Raw genomic sequence first — 19,117 nt, forward strand, 5'->3', positions numbered from 1 at the left:
CCATCTACATTGAACTAAGCTATTTTCTACCATTTTAGAGACTATTTTTGATTACAGTATTGTGGATTTTTGTCGTTTGGTCTTGTGTTAAGTCTAGTAAAGATTACTTATTTTCTAAACTGGTGTGGTGTTCACTTGTAGTGTTTTCACTGTATTACTGTATGTGTTCAAAAATGCTTTACACACTGCCTCTGAGATAAGCCTGTCTGCTCGTGCCTAGCTACCAAGGGGGGTGAGCAGGGGTTATTTTAGGAGTGTACCCCCTTACCCTGACTAGAAACAAGGGTCCCTATTTGGTCAAAGGTACCTACCTCTGCCAACTAGAGACCCCCAGTTCTAACAATACCCATCTACACATATAGCAATATCTTGTAATGTACCTTTATGAAAGCATACATTTACATTTTCCAGACTTATACTCGTGTCTTTTGAAAATAATGTTTTTGGAATAGTTTTTACAAGAGAGGCTGGCTGATGGAATTGTCTTTTAAATTAGGGAGACATATCATTTATCTTTTGGTTTACATATTGTAACAAATTAAGCATTGATGATATAATAGTAAGCATGATTATATTGAGCCACATAGTTTGTATTTTTTATATAAAATTACCATGGGTCAAAAATTAATGTTAATTTTTTTATATTCTCTGTCTTCTTCTTTTATTGTGATGGTTTTCATTTACTTTAAAGATGTAAACAACTTTGGTTCTCAAAAATCAGTACATCAGTCTAAAAAATCAAATTATCCTCCTTTCATTGGGGATTATTTTTGACTGATGTTATTTCACCCAGAACGTTCTCAAGGCTATCCTATTGGTAGTTTGCACTTTTCATCTATTGACATGTTACACAGTGAACTGAGATAATCTAGTAATTCTTGAAAAACTTTTCTTGAAACGTATTTTGTGATGCTTATAATGTATAAGAATTTGTACTTATGCTTGTGCCATATGCTCACTTCTACACTCATGATCCACCTACCTCTGTTCGACCGGGTCTGAGATGCAGTTATACGACCAGTTTGCACTTCGTTTCCAGGGTTAAGGTATCGCAGGATCACACGGAACAGATACAGTTTTGATTTTTCGACATTCAAATTTACCCGAACTTCATTCTGAAAAACAGAAGATAATGAACAAAAACAGCCAGAAAGTGTAGGTTAGACAAACTAGATAAGGAGTCATGCAAAATCAAAGAATCAAGAGGACATGCATTTGCTTTATGAGTTGCATGCCAACATGAACACCAATGGAGAGAGAACATACAGATGTAAAACCATGCAAAGACAGCAGCATTTCCAAACCACTTACAAGCACTTCAAGAATCATAATATGCTCCCACAGAAACGGAGATCATCCCTTTTACATCCCTTTTGGAAGCCACGTTGACACAGTGAAATACAAAATGGAGGAAAGAAGGGTAGGTCATAGTAAGATCACTTCTAACACTAGTTTTGGTATATAAAAATAAATAGATAAGAGGGAAGTGCATTATTTAAGCAGTCATAGGTTAGAAGCGGAAAGGGCAATAGAAAGAGATGTGGAAAACGGGTGCAGAAAATTTGGAGAAAATAGAAAGAACTAAAACATCAGAAAAAGTGAAAAGAGAAACATGTGAAGCAAGAGAACTAAGGGAGTATGAGCAAATACTGAGTATAGAATCGAAAAACTCAATAGTATTTGGGTGTTTATCAGAAACAGGGAGGTCAAGTGCGAGAGGAGGAGACAGTGTGAGAGATACTCATGCAGTATTGATGTTTCATCAGAGACACAGAGGTCGAGTGAGAGGGGAGACATTGTGAGAGATACTCATGCTGTATTGAGGTTTCATCAGAGACACACAGGTCGAGTGAGAGGGGAGACAGTGTGAGAGATACTCATGCAGTATTGAGGTTTTAGCAGAGGCACAGAGGTCGAGTGAGAGGGGAGACAGTGTGAGAGATACTCATGCTGAATTGAGGTTTCAGCAGAGGCACAGAGGTCGAGTGAGAGGGGAGACAGTGTGAGAGATACTCATGCAGTATTGATGTTTCATCAGAGATACAGAGGTCGAGTGAGAGGGGAGACATTGTGAGAGATACTCATGCTGTATTGAGGTTTCATCAGAGACACACAGGTCGAGTGAGAGGGGAGACAGTGTGAGAGATACTCATGCAGTATTGAGGTTTTAGCAGAGGCACAGAGGTCGAGTGAGAGGGGAGACAGTGTGAGAGATACTCATGCTGAATTGAGGTTTCAGCAGAGGCACAGAGGTCGAGTGAGAGGGGAGACAGTGTGAGAGATACTCATGCTGAATTGAGGTTTCATCAGAGACACACAGGTCGAGTGAGAGGGGAGACAGTGTGAGAGATACTCATGCTGAATTGAGGTTTCAGCAGAGGCACAGAGGTCGAGTGAGAGGGGTGGAGACAGAGTGAGAGATACTCATGCTGAATTGAGGTTTCAGCAGAGGCACAGAGGTCGAGTGAGAGGGGAGACAGTGTGAGAGATACTCATGCTGAATTGAGGTTTCATCAGAGACACACAGGTCGAGTGAGAGGGGGGACAGTGTGAGAGATACTCATGCTGAATTGAGGTTTCAGCAGAGGCACAGAGGTCGAGTGAGAGGGGTGGAGACAGTGTGAGAGATACTCATGCTGTATTGAGGTTTCAGCAGAGGCAGGGAGATCGAGTGAGAGGGGAGGAGACAGAGTGAGAGATACTGATGCAGTGTTGATGCTTCCTTAAACAATAGAAAACATTGTGACATCACTGAAAAAGTCACTACTTGCTACTAATGGTGGCAATGCACAGTGCACCACTTGCAAAGTAGCTCCCTGTTTCGATTATAATAAAGCACCAGGCAGCACTGCCACAAAGATACTTGGCATTCTAGGTGTACTGGCTGTTTGCAACCCCTCCTCTCCAGCCCAAGGGCAACAATTGTTGTAGGAAGGAGCAATGCAGTCCTCTTGCATGGTGCTCAATTTGATTAGAGATGACAAGGAAAATCAAAAGTCATTCTGCACGGCGAGGACACAAGTAGGAAGCCATGTTGTGAAAGAAGCACCCCTATCTGTTTGGGAATGTTACCCATGACCAGTTAATACCACAGTTCCATTTTCCAAGTGCAGTTTTTAAGTTAACAGAATCAATGGGGGGGTCGCCTTTAGTGCTCCTGTGATGGAGCTCTATTACTTTAAGTGGCAATGGTAAATAAAGATGCATTAACAACACCACATACTAAGTTTTACGTCCCAGGCGTCCCCATGAATGGCGAATAACAAGTACAAAATGATCCAGGAAGTAGTCATCTTTTTATAGCATAGAGGCATCCATTAACTCCTGCATACCTGAACTGCGTTCATCTGGGCATAACCCCTCCAACTAAAGTTGGGAAATTCCTGTGGATCGTAGCCAAATCGAACCCCTCTTCCATTTGGTCCAGTGCCATCTTCAATCTCAAACTTCATGTGGTGCAAGTCAGGGAAGAAGAAATTCTTTTCTGGCCTGATGTAACATTAAATAATGAAAAGATAATGTATGTATTCAATGACGTAATATGGTTATGTTGGAAATTAACTTTGTAAGAAACGTGTGAATTTATACCACAAATCATCTTATGCAAATTGGATCTGGACTGAAAAATCCCACACTTCTCCGAATTTTTGATGCTGTCAAAATGTTCTCGATTCCAACAGGTCTTGCCTATGGGAGTTATTGACTTCAGCAATGATGTTTAGCCATGCTGTATGGCCGTGGACAATTAAGAGTGGGGGGTTGGGGCTGGGGGAAACACAAAGACAACAGAGGGTGGGTGGGAGGGCCTGGGACAGCACACAGGCAGCAAACGGACAGCAGAGGGTCAGTGAGAGAAATGAGGCAGGAACAAGGAGAGAGGAAAAGTACCCCAGGGAGGCAGCTGCAAAACACAAGCCCTAATGTAGTGTTTAAACAAGGAGAAAAAAGTATTGTCTGAAAAATTGAGCAGTGGTAGGACACAATAATACGTCCATGCTTCAGGGGAGGGACAAAGACAAGAAGGGGAAGGAAAACCTAGGGGAGCTGATGAATAAAAAGCAAGCAAATGACAGTGACTATGAGGCCAACCAATGTTCAGCAAAGGGCAGCTCTAAGCCCACCTGAAGGTGACAAAAGGTCTCGCAAGAGACAGACCATTTGCTGTCTTAGGTGAGACTTAAACACCTACTGACAAATGGGAAAATCTGCCCTAAGCCCACCTGAAGGTGACAAAAGGTCTCGCAAGAGACAGACCATTTGCTGTCTTAGGTGAGACTTAAAAACCTACTGACAAATGGGAAAATCTGCTTCTGACATTCAACCACATACTGTCACATAATTGAATGTCAGGGAGCCTAGCTAGGAAATCCTCCTCTTTTTAGATTTCTTAGCAGAAATAGTGTGCCTATCTGTAGAAAATATTGGTCAACAAAACGGTCTATTTCTTTTGTTTTTTTAACCAGATTTCGATCACGGTTGAAAACGTTCATTCATGTCTGTCGAGTTTGAGAAGGACAAGATGCATGAGGTGGGAACAGTGCTTAATTTGTAAAATAATAAGTGTTGGTGCCCAAACCTTTTCTCAGAATTCTATGTCCGACCTGTCAAATGTTGGAGTTGCTAAATACCTAGGCTGCCCAGTCTTGAGTGCACTTTATCCCTCTTTCATCTACAACCTTATTCTCCTTTCCCCTTTAACTCAGTTCTGAATATTCTCTTTCATCTAGGTCTTCTCTCTTTGTCACTGTTTTCTATCATTCTCTTTTACTTTTTTTCACCCGTTTCTGCCTTCCTATGTCTTGTTCTGGGTCAGTCTAATGATGGAAAAATCCCTTCTTGTCCCCCAAAAAAGAGAGCCAGGGGGCTCACCTGCAGCCACTACCTCAAATTAAGCACTTTATGAGAATAAGTGAGATGCTCAGGCTTACCTCTCAGATGTGGGTCTGAATAAATCAGGTAGGACTCCTAGCCTTGCTCGTGCCCACTTTCAGTCTTAATATTAAGATTGTGGTCCTTCACCAGCCTCCCCCTCTGGTCTCTCTACGCTGCTAGTCCTCTAGCTCACACATGCACAGGCTTGCCACAGTCATTGCTCTCTCTGGGACATGAGAAAATCTCCCTTGTTGACATTTACCAATTTAGGAGTCAAAAAATTTCAAGCGAGACAGTCCTTGTTGGTCTTGGCCCTTCCTGTAGGGTCAGCCCCAAACTTTTTGTCTTCACCCTCCTGTTTTCTGAACTCATTTTTGTTAGCTTTTGGGACTCTAAACACTGTATCACTGCTAACCATTGATAAAGTGCTTGTTCTCACTCCTTTAGACATGGTAGACTTGGCTTGTACCCAAGTGGCACATTTAATGTACTTGTAAGTCCCTAGTAAAATAGTACCCCATGTACCCAGGGCCTGTAAAGTAAATGTTACTCGTGTGCCTGATTGTGCCACCCACTTAAGTAGCCCTGTAAAACATGTCTCAGGCCCTGCATTGCAGCCTGTTTGTGCAGTTTTAAACTGCAATGTCGACAAGGTGAAATAAACCTTTAGCCAGGCCCAAACACAAAATAAACCTTTTGCTAGGCCCAAGCCTTCCTTTATAGTACATATAGGTCACCCCTAGGGTAGGCCATAAACAGCCAAGAGGGCAGGGTGCAGTGTATTTGAAACATTGAACATGTACTTTTAAGTTTTACATGTCCTGGTAGTGCAAAACTCTAAAATTCTTTTTTCACTACCTCGTGGCCTACCTTTCCCATTGGATAACATTGGATTTCCCTATTACATTTAATAAGTGATAAGTTTCAATTGGGAGCAGGTAGGCTGTTCAAGTTTGGTGTCTAAAGAATTGTAATTAAAAGCCCTCTTTAAATTAAAGTCAGATTTTAAGCCACAATTCTGAAAATGCCACTTACAGACAGTTGGCATTTTCTTGTCCTTACCATTTAGTGCTGGCAGCCTGTCCCTGGGCCACATGACTATGTTTAGCTGGCAGTTGGTCCTTGTGAATTGCTCCCAAAAAGTGAGAGGAAGGGAAGATAGCTGATGGAAAGATGGGCCACTATGATTTAATGCGGGTGCAGAGCTGTCACCCACCACACTTGTACATCACAAAGGTCTTGCCTGAAGACATTCACAAAGGAGTTGTCCCCACCCAAGCTGTGCCAGGGCAGGAGGAAGGGGATGCCTGATACTTAATGGGGTAGAAACCTCCAGAACCTTCTCCTACTTCAAAGTGGACATCATGTATAAATAATGGACCCTCTGTCCCAGTTCTTCAGTACACATCTGGACCTGTGGAAGACTCAGAAGAAGGACTGCAGTGCTGCCGTGCTGCAAGAAGGACTTCTACTCTGATTCCCTGCTGTGCTATCCTGCTGCCCTCCTGACTGAGTGAAAAGGACTAGGCCTCAGGGACAGAACAGGCTTCAACAACCTTGTACCCAGCACCAGGATTCTGCCAGCTGTGAGAAATACCCTCCCAAGTGGTGCTATCCCTATCCTGGACCCTTGGAAGTGAGCCTGAAGGTGCTCTACCAGCCCAGCTATGGTCCCAGCAGAACTGACGCAGCTCGACGCATCACCTCACGAGATTCCACATCGGAACCTCTGTACGATTCATCCCTGATGCAGGACTTTGCAACGCAGCCTACAGCTTCCTCGGAACCGCCGCTGTGCAATACATACTCCATGCAAGGACCTTGCATCGCCCACCACAGCTCATTGGAACTGCAGCTGCATGATGCATATCCACGCAAATACTTTGCATGGCCATCGCAGCTACCCAGAACTGCTGCTACGCAATGCATCTACACACATGGACCTCACATTGTCACTGCAATATGACCCATCCTCGACGCGGGACTCTGCTCACTCCACAACCAGGATTTAAGGTACTTTTTTTTTAGTTTTATATAGCGCAAACTAGACCCAAAGATATCAGGTATCAGAGCGCTTTACATGAGCACCACTTTCGTTACATTCACTTTTGTTAGGTACAAGGAGATTAAGTGATTTGTCCAGAATCACAGGATGTTGAGCATCGATGCCGAGACTCGAACCAGGTTCCCCAGTTTCGAGGTTGACAGCTGTAGCCATAAGGCTACATCCTCTCCACTTTCTTCAGCGGGCCTAACTGGGTCCTGGTAGCTGGCCTGCATTCAATCGCGGTTGGCCTGAACTTATGACTTTGTCCCAGTCTAGAGTGACCAGATAACCAGTCATTGCTTTATACTTGTTTGGTGCTATATTCACTTAAATCTTTAAAATTGCATATCTCCTGTTCTACTGATTGGATTTTAGTCGTTTTGATCTTAAATTATGTAAAATTTACTCAAATTTTCTAATTTGGTGTGGAATTTTTCTTGGGTTGTGTTTCACTTTATTGCTGTTTGAAGTTCTGCATAAATAGTTTATACATTGCCTCTAAGTTAAGCCTGACGGCTTTCTGCCAAGCTACAGAGCACAGGTTAATTTGGGGTTTGCTTGTGACATTTACCCTGAACAGGACCGTGGTTGATGCTTGAGTAGCGTTTCACGCCCCTCAACCAGTAAACCAATTTCTAACAGTCCTATGTCAGTGTCATGTAGCGGTGCTAGTACTAGGGTTTGGCGTATGAGTGATTACTGAGTTTGGAGTGCAGAAGAGGCACAGCTGCAAAGTGAGTTTTGTACCAGTTTCTGTATGTAGCTCCCATACAGACACCTAGAGGTGAACCTGGACTAACAGTCACATATGTTATTTTTCAACCAGCAGCCTCCACTTTAAGCAATCATTACCTAAGAACAGTCACAGCCATCATCGTATAACTCTCCAACATACCTTTTATTTGCTAATTGAATTGGTTTTGCTGTCTCCGAAACTTAGAATTTATCTTTTTCTATATATTTTTTTAATAGATGACTTTTATTCACTCACCTAAGAGTGGAGAATAATATGATTGTAATTTAGACACCATACATATTGCTTTGCTTTGCACATGCAGAATAACAAGGGCTTGGAAGTGTCCAGGTGCACAGTGCTTAGCTCTATAGAAATTAATAGGAACTAGAACAGCTTGATTCCATAGGACAAGGCAGTATGTAAATATAAGACAATCATTTAAAAGTGTCCAGGTGAACATTTCTCAGCCTTATATAATAAAATAGTTTTTAGAGAAAGTTAAGGTAGGTTTCTGTTGTTTTTTGTACTGCGTTTCTATGTTTTACTCTTGTTTACTCATGTATCAAGTAAATGAAATGACCTAATAGAACATAAAAAAATACACGCAAATGTGTTATTTTACACATCCATCGCAACATACCACTCACACATAGAGCTAGTTACCCAAGGACAACCATTGTGTACCTGTAAGTGAGTGAATGGAAAGTGCCAATAATGGTGGTTTCCCCGTGAAACTGCTTTAAGTTCACAATGTAGACACACAGATGCACATTCTTGCAAAGCAAAAAACATGCCACAAATCTTCCATGCCTTTTAACTACTAAGGGCATATTTACAAGCCCCTATAGACACCACAGCGCCAAGTTTTTGGATGTTTTGGTGGAAATAAGGGCTTTGCCTTATTTACAAGGCAGCATTAAGCCACTTAACGTGGCTTAACGCTGCCTTGTAAATAAGGCACCCTTTCACGCTATACTTAGCGTGAAAAGGGAGGGCAAGGGGTTTTGCGGTGGGAATTCCACCACAACACCCATTGATTTTGATGCTGTCGCATATTTACAAGGGTGGCATAAATATGGGCCAGCACCGAAATAAAGACCAGGTAAAACCTGGTTTTCTCTGGTAAAATGAAGAGAAATACTTAATTTCTCCTCTTTTTTGCTGTTTTCATTTTTGCTGCGTTGTGCAGCACACATGGAAACAGCAAAATGCCGTTGATTGTTTATATGCAGGAAGGTGTTCCTTACTGCACAAGAACAATTATTTAAAAAATGACGTTTTGCAACTTCTATGTGTGCTGCATTAAGCAGCACACATAAAAGTTCAAAAAGCCATTTAAAGATTGTTTATGTGCAATAGGAGACACCTTCCTGCACATAAACAATCTTCCCCTGCAACGCAAACACCCTTGCACTACGGTGCAAGGGTGCTTGCGTTGGCGCTAGGCAGCTAAATTTAGCACCAGCACAGGGCTGTACCATATTGTTGAAAATGTGGTGCAGTCCTGTGTTTCAGAAGTGGCGGCGCACGGCGTTAAGCCAAGGAGGCTAATGCCACTCTCCGCCATTTCCATTGTAAATTTGCCCCTAAGTTTCCCAAAATATTGAAGTGATATGTAAATAAAATATCCCGACAAATTAATATTTTGATTTTTCACACAGAAACATGACATAAATTGTTGCACATATTTTACTTACTGGTTGCAGGTCTTCCCAACAACATGCCTTCTGCATTGACACGTGCCGGATGGGTCACTGCAGTAAGGGCTGACTGAGCCCCCGACGTCACACTGGCAGCCTAAAGTAACAGGAAGCAGAATTACTCATGTAAAAGAAAGTCAAAATGTCTGCATGGTATTTACTCATTGTGTCTACTCCTGCTACTTCAACTGATAATTACTTTGACTGACCACCCCTTAGACTGCGGGTACTACAACAACATTTTACGGCTTTAGAAGTTGCACTTCTAGGATACAGTTACACCAGTATATTTACCCAGCATCTTCAATGGCAGGTCGTGGCTGTAGCCACAATCTCAGTCAAGTGGACATAATTGTCCTCAAAGGCTTGACATGTTTCGCCAGATAGCATGAATTGGGATTTTGAATTGAACCACTCTAAGCTCACTTATTCTAGCCCAGGCTTCTCCAACAAGTAGCTTGTGAGCTGCCGGTAGCTCCGCAACTATGTGTGAGTAGCTCTCCTGTGAGTAGCCTGGCCTAAAAGTTAGAGGCATTTGCTTGGTTAAATTAATATGTGTATACCAAAATTGAGAAGTGCTGTATTTTCAGAAACCATAATTTGAGTGATAAATCAAGGCGCATTGGGAGGCTTATTACTAATATTATAACCTTGGTGCCAGGGGAATTACAGCTGTTGTTGTTCTGTATTAACGTTGTACACATTCCAAATTGACAAAGCCTTTTTATATTACTGTTAGAAATGGGGATCTCTAGTTGACAGTGGCTGGTGCCGATGTCAAATAGTGACCCTTCTTCCTAAGTCAGAGTAAGGGGGCTACACCCTTTGATAACCCCTGCTCAACCCTGTGGTAACGTAGCACGAGCTGACAGGCCTATCTTAGAGGCAGTGTGTGAAGCATTTAAGACCATACACAATAACGCAGGAAAGACGCTACAAAATAGACACCACGAGCAATTATAAAAAATGTGTTATCTTTATATAGATTAAACACGAAATTGAGAAATGCTCAAAGGACCACAATGCACGCAATTACAGATTTGTTGCAGGAGCGAGGAAAGCACTTGTACTTGCGGGTGGAACGAACTTGGTTCGGGGCCGGGGCCTATGCGACCCGGTGATGCACAATGTACAAGGTACCTAGGATATAAAGGGGCACGGTGCACAGCTCCTCAGAGAGGGTGCGGAATGGCAGGCGGACCCACAGCGGCCACAGTTCCTGGGCGGTGGCGATCCGCAGCGTGCACTCACGATAATCCCGGGATGGGCGTGAAAACAGCACCCAGAGGGGCACACGGAAGTTGACAAGGCTCTCGATGTGGGGCTAGCATGGGCACTCAGCGGCGCAGCTCTTCAGCTGCAGCGGCCCACGATAGCGATAGCGATGATTCTTGAGGCAAAGTAAGGATGGGCACTCAGCGGCACAGCTTGTTTTTCAGTGGCAGCGGCCCAAAACGGTGATAGTAAGGACTCTCGTAGCAAAGCCAATGCGGGCCTGCAGCGACACAGCTCCTCGACTGCAGCGGCCCACAGTGGCGGTTTTACTGATTCTCGTAGTAGGGCAAATGTGGGCACCCAGCGGCACAGCTTCTCAGCGGCCCACAATAGTGACAACAAGGTTTTTCGTAGCAAGGCCGAGGTAGGCTCTCAGCGGCACAGCTCCTCGGCTGCAGCGGCCCACAGTGGCGATAGCAATAGTTTCCGTAGGCAAGGCAAATGCGGGCACTCAGCGGCACAGCTCCTCAGCTGCAGCGGCCCACATTGGCGATAGCAATAGTTTCCGTAGACAAGCCAAATGCAGGCACTCAGCGGCACAGCTCCTCAGCTGCAGCGGCCCACAATGGCGATAACAATAGTTTCCGTAGGCAAGGCAAATGCGGGCACTCAGAGGCACAGCTCTTCAGCTGCAGTGGCCAACAATGGCGATAGCAATAGTTTCCGTAGACAAGGCAAATGCGGGCACTCAGCGGCACAGCTCTTCAGCTGCAGCGGCCCACAATGGCGATGGCAATAGTTTCCGTAGACAAGGCAAATGCGGGCACTCAGCGGCACAGCTCTTCAGCTGCAGCGGCCCACAATGGCGATGGCAATAGTTTCCGTAGACAAAGAAGAAAAACGGCGTTCCCCACAGTAGATCCAGAGGCCCTGGATTTCTCGACGGAGGCTTCACCTGTGAGTAGGATTTATCTCAATAGGAATCCGGGCTGCTGATGAATGAAGTCTAATGTCCCTGAAACGTCAGCAGGAGGCAAGCTCAATTCAGGCCCTTGGGTAGTTGCTTCAGTTGATGGATGAAAGTTTCAAAGTCCTTTCCCTCTCGTTTACACGACCAGAGGTTCATCTTGGCATCCCGAAGTTACACACCACGAAGGGGTTTCAGCTCAGATCTTTATACCCCCAAAGTCTTTGTTCTTGAGAAAGTCACAAATCACTCGACCCGGCCAGAACCAGTTTGGTGTTGACTCGGGTCACTTTATTTACGAGGCTGCATCCTCCCTTTCAGGGAGAGGGGGCCCACCATCAGACACCCAGCGGGAGGTGGAGCCATCATTCACCTTGCCAGGCACAGCCCTGCTCAGATGAAAGGGGTCACCCCTCCCCATACTTCAACGGCAGATTGCTCCATTCGACCCAGGTCAGCCCCAGCCTGCCCTGGCCCTCTAAAGCAGACAACCAATACACATACTAGTGAAACACACAGAAAGACGTAGAATATAAAGACAATCACTACTACCAGATGCACGTTAATATTTGGAGCGGAAGCATACCATATTCGACTTCCCTAACATGTTCCTTGGTACTACTAGGACTACACCGTTTCATCAGTTATTTTATAATAAGGAGCATTCGCGTTGTGTTACTGAATGTCAGTGGAGAAGCGCCCAGAACATCTAACGCCAGCAACCGTGAAGGAGACATAAACGACAAAAATGGAAGGGAGACCTACGCCAACGGTGCCAGGTCTAACACGCGTCCCCTCCAGCTGAAATGTGTGGAGAACTACCCACCCCCTGGGAGTTCTCATCACTGAGGTGGAAAAATCTGGACAGACCGTCAGCATTGGCGTGTTCTGTACTAGGGCGGTGTTCCACTGTACAGTCCATACCCTGTAGAGAAATGGACCACCTCAACAACTTTGAATTCTCCCCCCTTATCTGCATCAACCATCTGAGGGGCCTGTGGTCTGTCTGAACCCAGAAGTGAGTCCCAAACAGGTATGGTCTCAGCTTCTTCAATTCCCAGACCACAGCAAATGCCTCACGTTCAATTGCACACCACCTCTGTTCCCGGGGTAGCAACCTTCTACTAATGAAAGTCACAGGTTGGTCTAGGCCCTCCTCATTGATCTGTGACAGAACGGCCCCCACACCATGCTCGGAAGCGTCTGTCTCAACAGCAAATTCCTTTGAAAAGTTGGGCGCCTGGAGTACTGGTGCGGAGCACATGGCAGTTCTCAGGGCATCGAAAGCTTTCTGAAAGGTGTCAGTCCAGTTCACAATCTTTGGCTGATTTTTAGAAGTCAGCTCAGTCAAGGGTGCAACAATGTTGCCATACCCCTTGACAAACCTTCTGTAATAACCTGTGAGTCCTAAAAAGGCTCTCACCTGTGTCTTGGTCCTTGGGGGCTCCCAAGCCAGGATAGTTTCAATCTTGGGTTGCAGGGGCGCAACCTGGCCGCTCCCCACCTGATGTCCTAAGTACACCACAGAACCCTGCCCAATCTGGTACTTGCTTGCCTTGATTGTGAGGCCTGCCTTTCGCAGTGCCATCAACACTTCTTAGAGGTGGCGCAGGTGGCCCTCCCATGAGGAACTAAATACTGCAATGTCATCCAGGTAGGTGGCGCTGAAATCTTCCAGCCCAACTAACACTCTGTTGACCAACCTCTGAAAGGAGACAGGGGCATTATTCATCCCAAAGGGTATCACCCGGAACTGGTAGTGCCCGTCAGGTGTGGAGAATACCGACCTCTCCTTTGCCCCATCGGTCAAAATGATCTGCCAGAACCCAGATGTCAAATCAAACGTGCTGAGGTACTGTGCAGCCCCTAGCCGATCATCAGCTCTGGGGATGGGGTGCGCGTCAGTCTTGGTGACTGAATTGAGACCTCGGTAGTCCACGCAGAACCGAAGTTCCGGGGTGGCACCAGGCACTGCAGCCTTGGGTACCAGGACCACTGGGCTGGACCAAGGGCTGCTAGAGGACTCAATCAACCCTAAAGCAGACATTTTGGAGACCTCCTCCTTAATGTACGCTCTGACCCGGTCAGTCACTCTGTAAGCCTTATGCTTCACAGGAGCACTATCCCCAGTGTCCACGTCATGGACACACCAATCAGTGACACTAGGCACCAGGGAGAACAGATCACTGAATTGTCCCAACAGTTGGCAGCAATCACTCTGCTCCTCAAGGGTCAGTGTGGTGGAGAGGACCACGCCCTCCACTGAGCCATCTTTCTCCTCTGCCCACAGGAGGTCAGGAAGAGGCTCACTCTCCTCTTCCGTTCCAGCATCTGTAGCTAGAAGCATGCCCACTTCAGACCTCTCAAAGTGGGGCTTCAGGCGGTTGACATGCAGGACCCACAGAGGGTTCCTGGGAGACTGCAAGTCCACCAAGTAGGTAACAGGACTCTTGCGCTCCACCACCTCAAAGGGGCCGGTCCACTTATCCTGGAGCACACAGGGCTCCACTGGGGCCATGACCCAAACCTTTTGACCAAGCTGAAACTCGATCAGAGTGGCATTCTGATCATACCAGCGTTTCATCTTTTCCTGGCTGGCTTCCAGATTTGCCTCAGCAAGTTTTCTGAAACGTCGAGTTTGGTTCCTGAAGGCCAGCATGTTGCTAAACACATCATGGGGAGGCTTCCTGGGAGATTGCTCCCAGCCTTCCTTGACCAAACTCAGAGGCCCTCTTACTGGGTGACCATAGAGCAGTTCAACGGGACTGAATCCTAGAGACTTCTGTGGCACCTCACGGTAAGCAAACACCAGGCATGGCAAGAGAACGTCCCACTTACGCCTCATGGGCTCCTCTAGAACCATAATCATGCCCTTAAGGGTCCGGTTGAATCTCTCAACCAGCCCGTTACCTTGGGGGTGGTAAGGAGTCGTGAACTTGTACGTTACTCCGCACTCCTCCCACAGAGACTTCATATATTTGGAAATGAAGTTAGTACCCCTATCGGACACCACCTCTCTGGGGAATCCCACACGGCAGAAAATCCCCATCAGTGCACGTCCCACCACGTGGGCCGTCACTGTGCTGAGGGGGATGGCTTCAGGGTACCGGGTGGCATGGTCCACCAAGACCAGGATGAACCTGTTGCCCATGGCTGTCTTGGGGTCCACAGGGCCCACAATGTCAATGCCCACTCGCTCGAATGGATTACTGACAACCGGAAAGGGCTGGAGTGGGGCCTTGATCTTCCCCCGCTCTATCCACTTGCCTTGCAAGTCTCACATGTCCTGTAGTGAGCATCTGAGCTCTTGCGCATCTGGGGCCAATAAAAGTGGGTGACCAGCCTCTCAAAGGTCTTGGTCTACCCCAGATGTCCGGCCAACGGCACATCGTGAGCCAACCCCAGTAGGAAGGCTCTGAAGCGCTGGGGTACCACCAGCACACGGGCTGACCCAGGCTCAGCAGCCTTAGGTTCGTTGTAAAGGAGGTAATTCTCCCAATAGATCAGATGTGATCCTGATCCTGCCGCCACAGTCCCTCAAGAGAAGGGCACGTTCTCCGCTGTTAACAAAATTCCTCCCTGGTGGGCCCTCCTTCCTGCTGCCAATGGGTCAGCTCCAGTAGGTCCCCCAGTTCGGCTACTTGTTCCCCTGTAGGTTCCAGGGCATCCCCCTGAAGATCTGCTCCTTCCTGGACCGTGGGAACCATGGGGGGTGGCTTCCAGCACCCCCTACCGATTCTCTTTAAAGCAGGGGCTTGGGCCTTACTTTCAGACTCCAGGTCTTTCTGAACATCCTTACTGGCTGCCATGGACCGAGTGGTCGCACACGCCCACTCAGGCAGACCCAACATTTCCAAATGAGACTTCCTCTCCACCGTAGCCCACGGGGAGTTCTCTAAATCGTTGCCCAACAGACAGTCTACCGGCATGGCTGTCTTCACAGCTACTTGGAGAGTTCCTGAGACCCCCCCACTCAAAGGGAACTTGAGCCACTTCACACTGGCTCTCAAAGTTGTCTGCTTATACTAGTGGCAGAATGCATGGGGGACAATCTGCTCCTTGGACACCAACCGGGAGCTGACAGCAGTCACACTAGCTCCTGTGTCCCTCAGAGCCTCCACCCTACGGCCATTGATGGTTACCCACCGCCTGTACTTCTTAGTGTTAGCAGGCAGTGCGGGTTTAGGGACCTTCTCAAACTCTCCTAGCGAGACAAGGTTCAATTCTACGGGATCCCGCCCACTTTGAACACCCATCTCTTCCCCTCCCAGGGCTACACTGGCAATCTGGCGGGGGTGCACGGGATGGGCAATTGGTGTCCCTTAGGGGACACTGAGGATCATAATACCTGTAGCCCACTTGACCACACTTAAAGCAAGTAAGGGGCCCCTTCTGAACAGGCCTACCTGTCGGGGGTACTGGCTTCTTTTCTGGGGGAGGCTGGGACACCACTCCTTGGTTCCCTGGGGAATTAGTTTGGGGCTCTCTCTGGTACTCCCTCTGTTTACCCCTGTCCCTCCCACTTCTCTGCTGGGGACCCTGCCCACCTTTGGCGAAGTCTCCCACAGGACCCTTGCGAACTCGGGTGCTTATCCAGCGGCCCACCTCCTCAGCAAGCTTCCTAGGGTTAGTGAGCTTGCTATCAACAAGGTGCTGGCGTGGCTCTGGAAAACAGTTACTAGATAAATGCTCCCATGCAAACAAATCATACAATTGCTCAAAGGTTTCCACTTTGCTACCTTTTACCCAGCGATCCATTGCTCTGCAAAGAAAAGACACATATTCAACCCAAGTGGTACCCTCGAACTTCTTGCAGGTCCTAAATCTCTGCCTGTACATTTCTGGGGTCAAACCATAACGTGTCATCAAGGCCTCTTTCATATGGGCATACACCATCATTCTCTGCTCAGGCAGGTCCAACAGGGTATCCCTCCCATCACTCACAAAGCGTCCCCACAACCCCGCTCCCCAATCCTTCTCAGGGACCTGGTGGGACACCATGGCTATCTCATATGCGGCAAACCATTGCCCAATATCCTCACTCTTTTGGAAAACCTTGATGACATCCTTGGGTATGTACATTCTACTCTCGGTAGGTACTAAAGGTATGCTGCCACCAGAGGGGGTAATCTCCAAACTCTTAGCCTTGATCTCCAACTCCCTCAATACTCTCTGATACTCAAGTTTCATTTTCTCAAGTTCAAATGCCAACCAATTATTCACAATATCCAATTTTTTGCTCTCTAGGTCCTTCTGACCTTCCAATTTGGCCATCTCCAAACTATGCCTCCCATCTCTCTCTCTGTCCTCCATCTCTTCTGGAGACAGACCCTTTGAGGACACACTAGTACCTGGGTTGGAAAGCGCCTTACCTCCCACTAAACCCACTTCCTCATCCTGCTACCCTCCAGCGTCCTCTTCCTCATTCCTGGCGGACTCTCTCGCCTCCATCTAGGCCCTAAGGGCCTTCTGATATTCCTCCTTCCTAGAGAGGCCCACAACAGGGACGGTGAATCGCTTGAAAAAAGACTTTAGCTGTTTGGCAGTGTATGTTTCTAACCTATCTTCTTAAAAGAGGAGATCCTCAGAAGCATTGGAGGTTGGCCTACCCAGTGTAGACATGACTGGTAACTACAGTCAACAATAGAACAGAACCAAAAAATACCTGGCTGACAATCACAGTCCGCACTAGAACAGCAAAAAAAATACTTGGCTGGCAATCACAGTCAGCAATAGAATCAAAATCACCTGGCTGGCAATCACAGTCAGCACAGAACAACAAAAAATACTTGGCTGGCAATCACAGTCAGCAATAGAACCAAAATCACCTGACTGGCAATCACAGTCAGCACAGAACAACACAAATACTCGGCTGGCAATCACAGTCAGCAATAGAACCAAAATCACCTGGCTGGCAATCACAGTCAGCACAGAACAACAAAAATACTTGGCTGGCAATCACAGTCAGCAATAGAACCAAAATCAAACCGCACGTCGTTTACCCTCACTAGTAGCGTACACTGGTTATTGTATGTGGATCATAAATGCAAGTCCTGATCCTCACCGCTGACCACCAATGTTAGAAATGGGGATCCCTAGTTGACAGTGGCTGGCGCCGATGTCAAATAGTAACCCTTCTTCCTAAGTCAGAGTAAGGGGGCTACACCCTTTGATAACCCCTGCTCAACCCTGTGGTAACGTAGCACGAGCAGACAGGCCTATTTCAGATGCAGTATGTGAAGCATTTAGGACCATACACAAAACACAGGAAAGACGCTACAAAATAGACACCATGAGCAATTATAAAAAATTAGTTATCTTTATATAGATTAAACACGAAATTGAGAAATGCTCAAAGGACCACAATGCATGTAATTACAGATTCGTCTCAGGAGCGAGGAAAGCACTTGTGCTTGTGGGTGGAACAAACTTGGTTCGGGCCGGGGCCTATGCGACCCGGTGATGCACAATGTACAAGGTACCTAGGATATAAAGGGGCATGGTGCACAGCTCCTCAGAGAGGGTGCGGGATGGCCGGTAGACTCACAGCGGCCACAGTTCCTGGGCGGTGGCGATCCGCAGCTTGGACTCACGATAATCCTGGGATGGACATGAAAGCGGCACCCAGCGGTGCACGCGGAAGTTGGCAAGGCTCTCAATGTGGGGCTAGCGTGGGCACTCAGCGGCGCAGCTCTTCAGCTGCAGCTGCCCACGATAGCGATAGCGATGATTCTTGTGGCAAAGTAAGGATGGGCACTCAGCGGCACAGCTTTTCAGTGGTGGCGGCCCAAAATGGTGAAAGTAAGGACTCTCGTAGCAAAGCCAATGCGGGCCTGCAGCGACACAGCTCCTCGGCTGCAGCGGTCCACAGTGGCGGTTGTACTGATTCTCGTAGTAGGGCAAATGTGGGCACCCAGCGGCACAGCTTCTCAGCGGCAGCGGCCCAAAATAGCGACAACAAGGTTTTTCGTAGCAAGGCCAAGGTAGGCTCTCAGCGGCACAGCTCCACGGCTGCAGCGGCCCACAATGGTGATAGCAATAGTTTCTGTAGACAAGGCAAATGCGGGCACTCAGCGGCACAGCTCCTCAGCTGCAGCGGCCCACAATGGCGATAGCAATAGTTTCCGTAGGCAAGGCAAATGCGGGCACTCAGCGGCACAGCTCTTCAGCTGCAGCGGCCCACAATGGCGATGGCAATAGTTTGCGTAGACAAAGAAGAAAAGCGGCGTTCCCCACAGTAGATCCAGAGGCCCTGGATTTCTCGACAGAGGCCTCACCTGTGAGTAGGATTTCTCTCAATAGGAATCCGGGCTGCTGATGAATGAAGTCTAATGTCCCTGAGACAGGGTAGTTGCTTCAGTGGATGGATGAAAGTTTCAAAGTCCTTTCCCTCTTGTTTACACGGCCTGAGGTTCATCTTGGCATCCCCAAGTTACACACCACGAAGGGGTTTCAGCTCAGATCTTTATACCCCAAAAGTCTTTGTTCTTGAGAAAGTCACAAATCACTCGACCCGGCTAGAACCAGTTTGGTGTCGACTTGGGTCACTTTATTTACGAGGCTGCATTCTCCCTTTCAGG

General features: G+C 47.1%; 1 protein-coding gene across 1 annotated transcript in view; it reads right to left on the reverse strand.

Annotated features, from left to right (window-relative positions):
* The window catches only part of LAMA3 (laminin subunit alpha 3), an 881,606-nt gene that overhangs the window by 435,060 nt on the left and 427,429 nt on the right, over positions 1–19,117 (reverse strand). The window contains exons 24-26 of the mRNA XM_085605753.1: positions 9,353–9,452; positions 3,333–3,489; positions 983–1,115 (exon numbers count right to left, since the gene is read on the reverse strand). Coding sequence (XP_085461879.1) covers positions 983–1,115; positions 3,333–3,489; positions 9,353–9,452 — 390 coding nt within the window. The remainder of the gene's footprint in view (positions 1–982; positions 1,116–3,332; positions 3,490–9,352; positions 9,453–19,117) is intronic.

The sequence above is a fragment of the Triturus cristatus genome, chromosome 5_1 (genome assembly GCF_964204655.1).
Source record: "Triturus cristatus chromosome 5_1, aTriCri1.1, whole genome shotgun sequence".
In the NCBI taxonomy this organism is placed as follows: domain Eukaryota; kingdom Metazoa; phylum Chordata; class Amphibia; order Caudata; family Salamandridae; genus Triturus; species Triturus cristatus.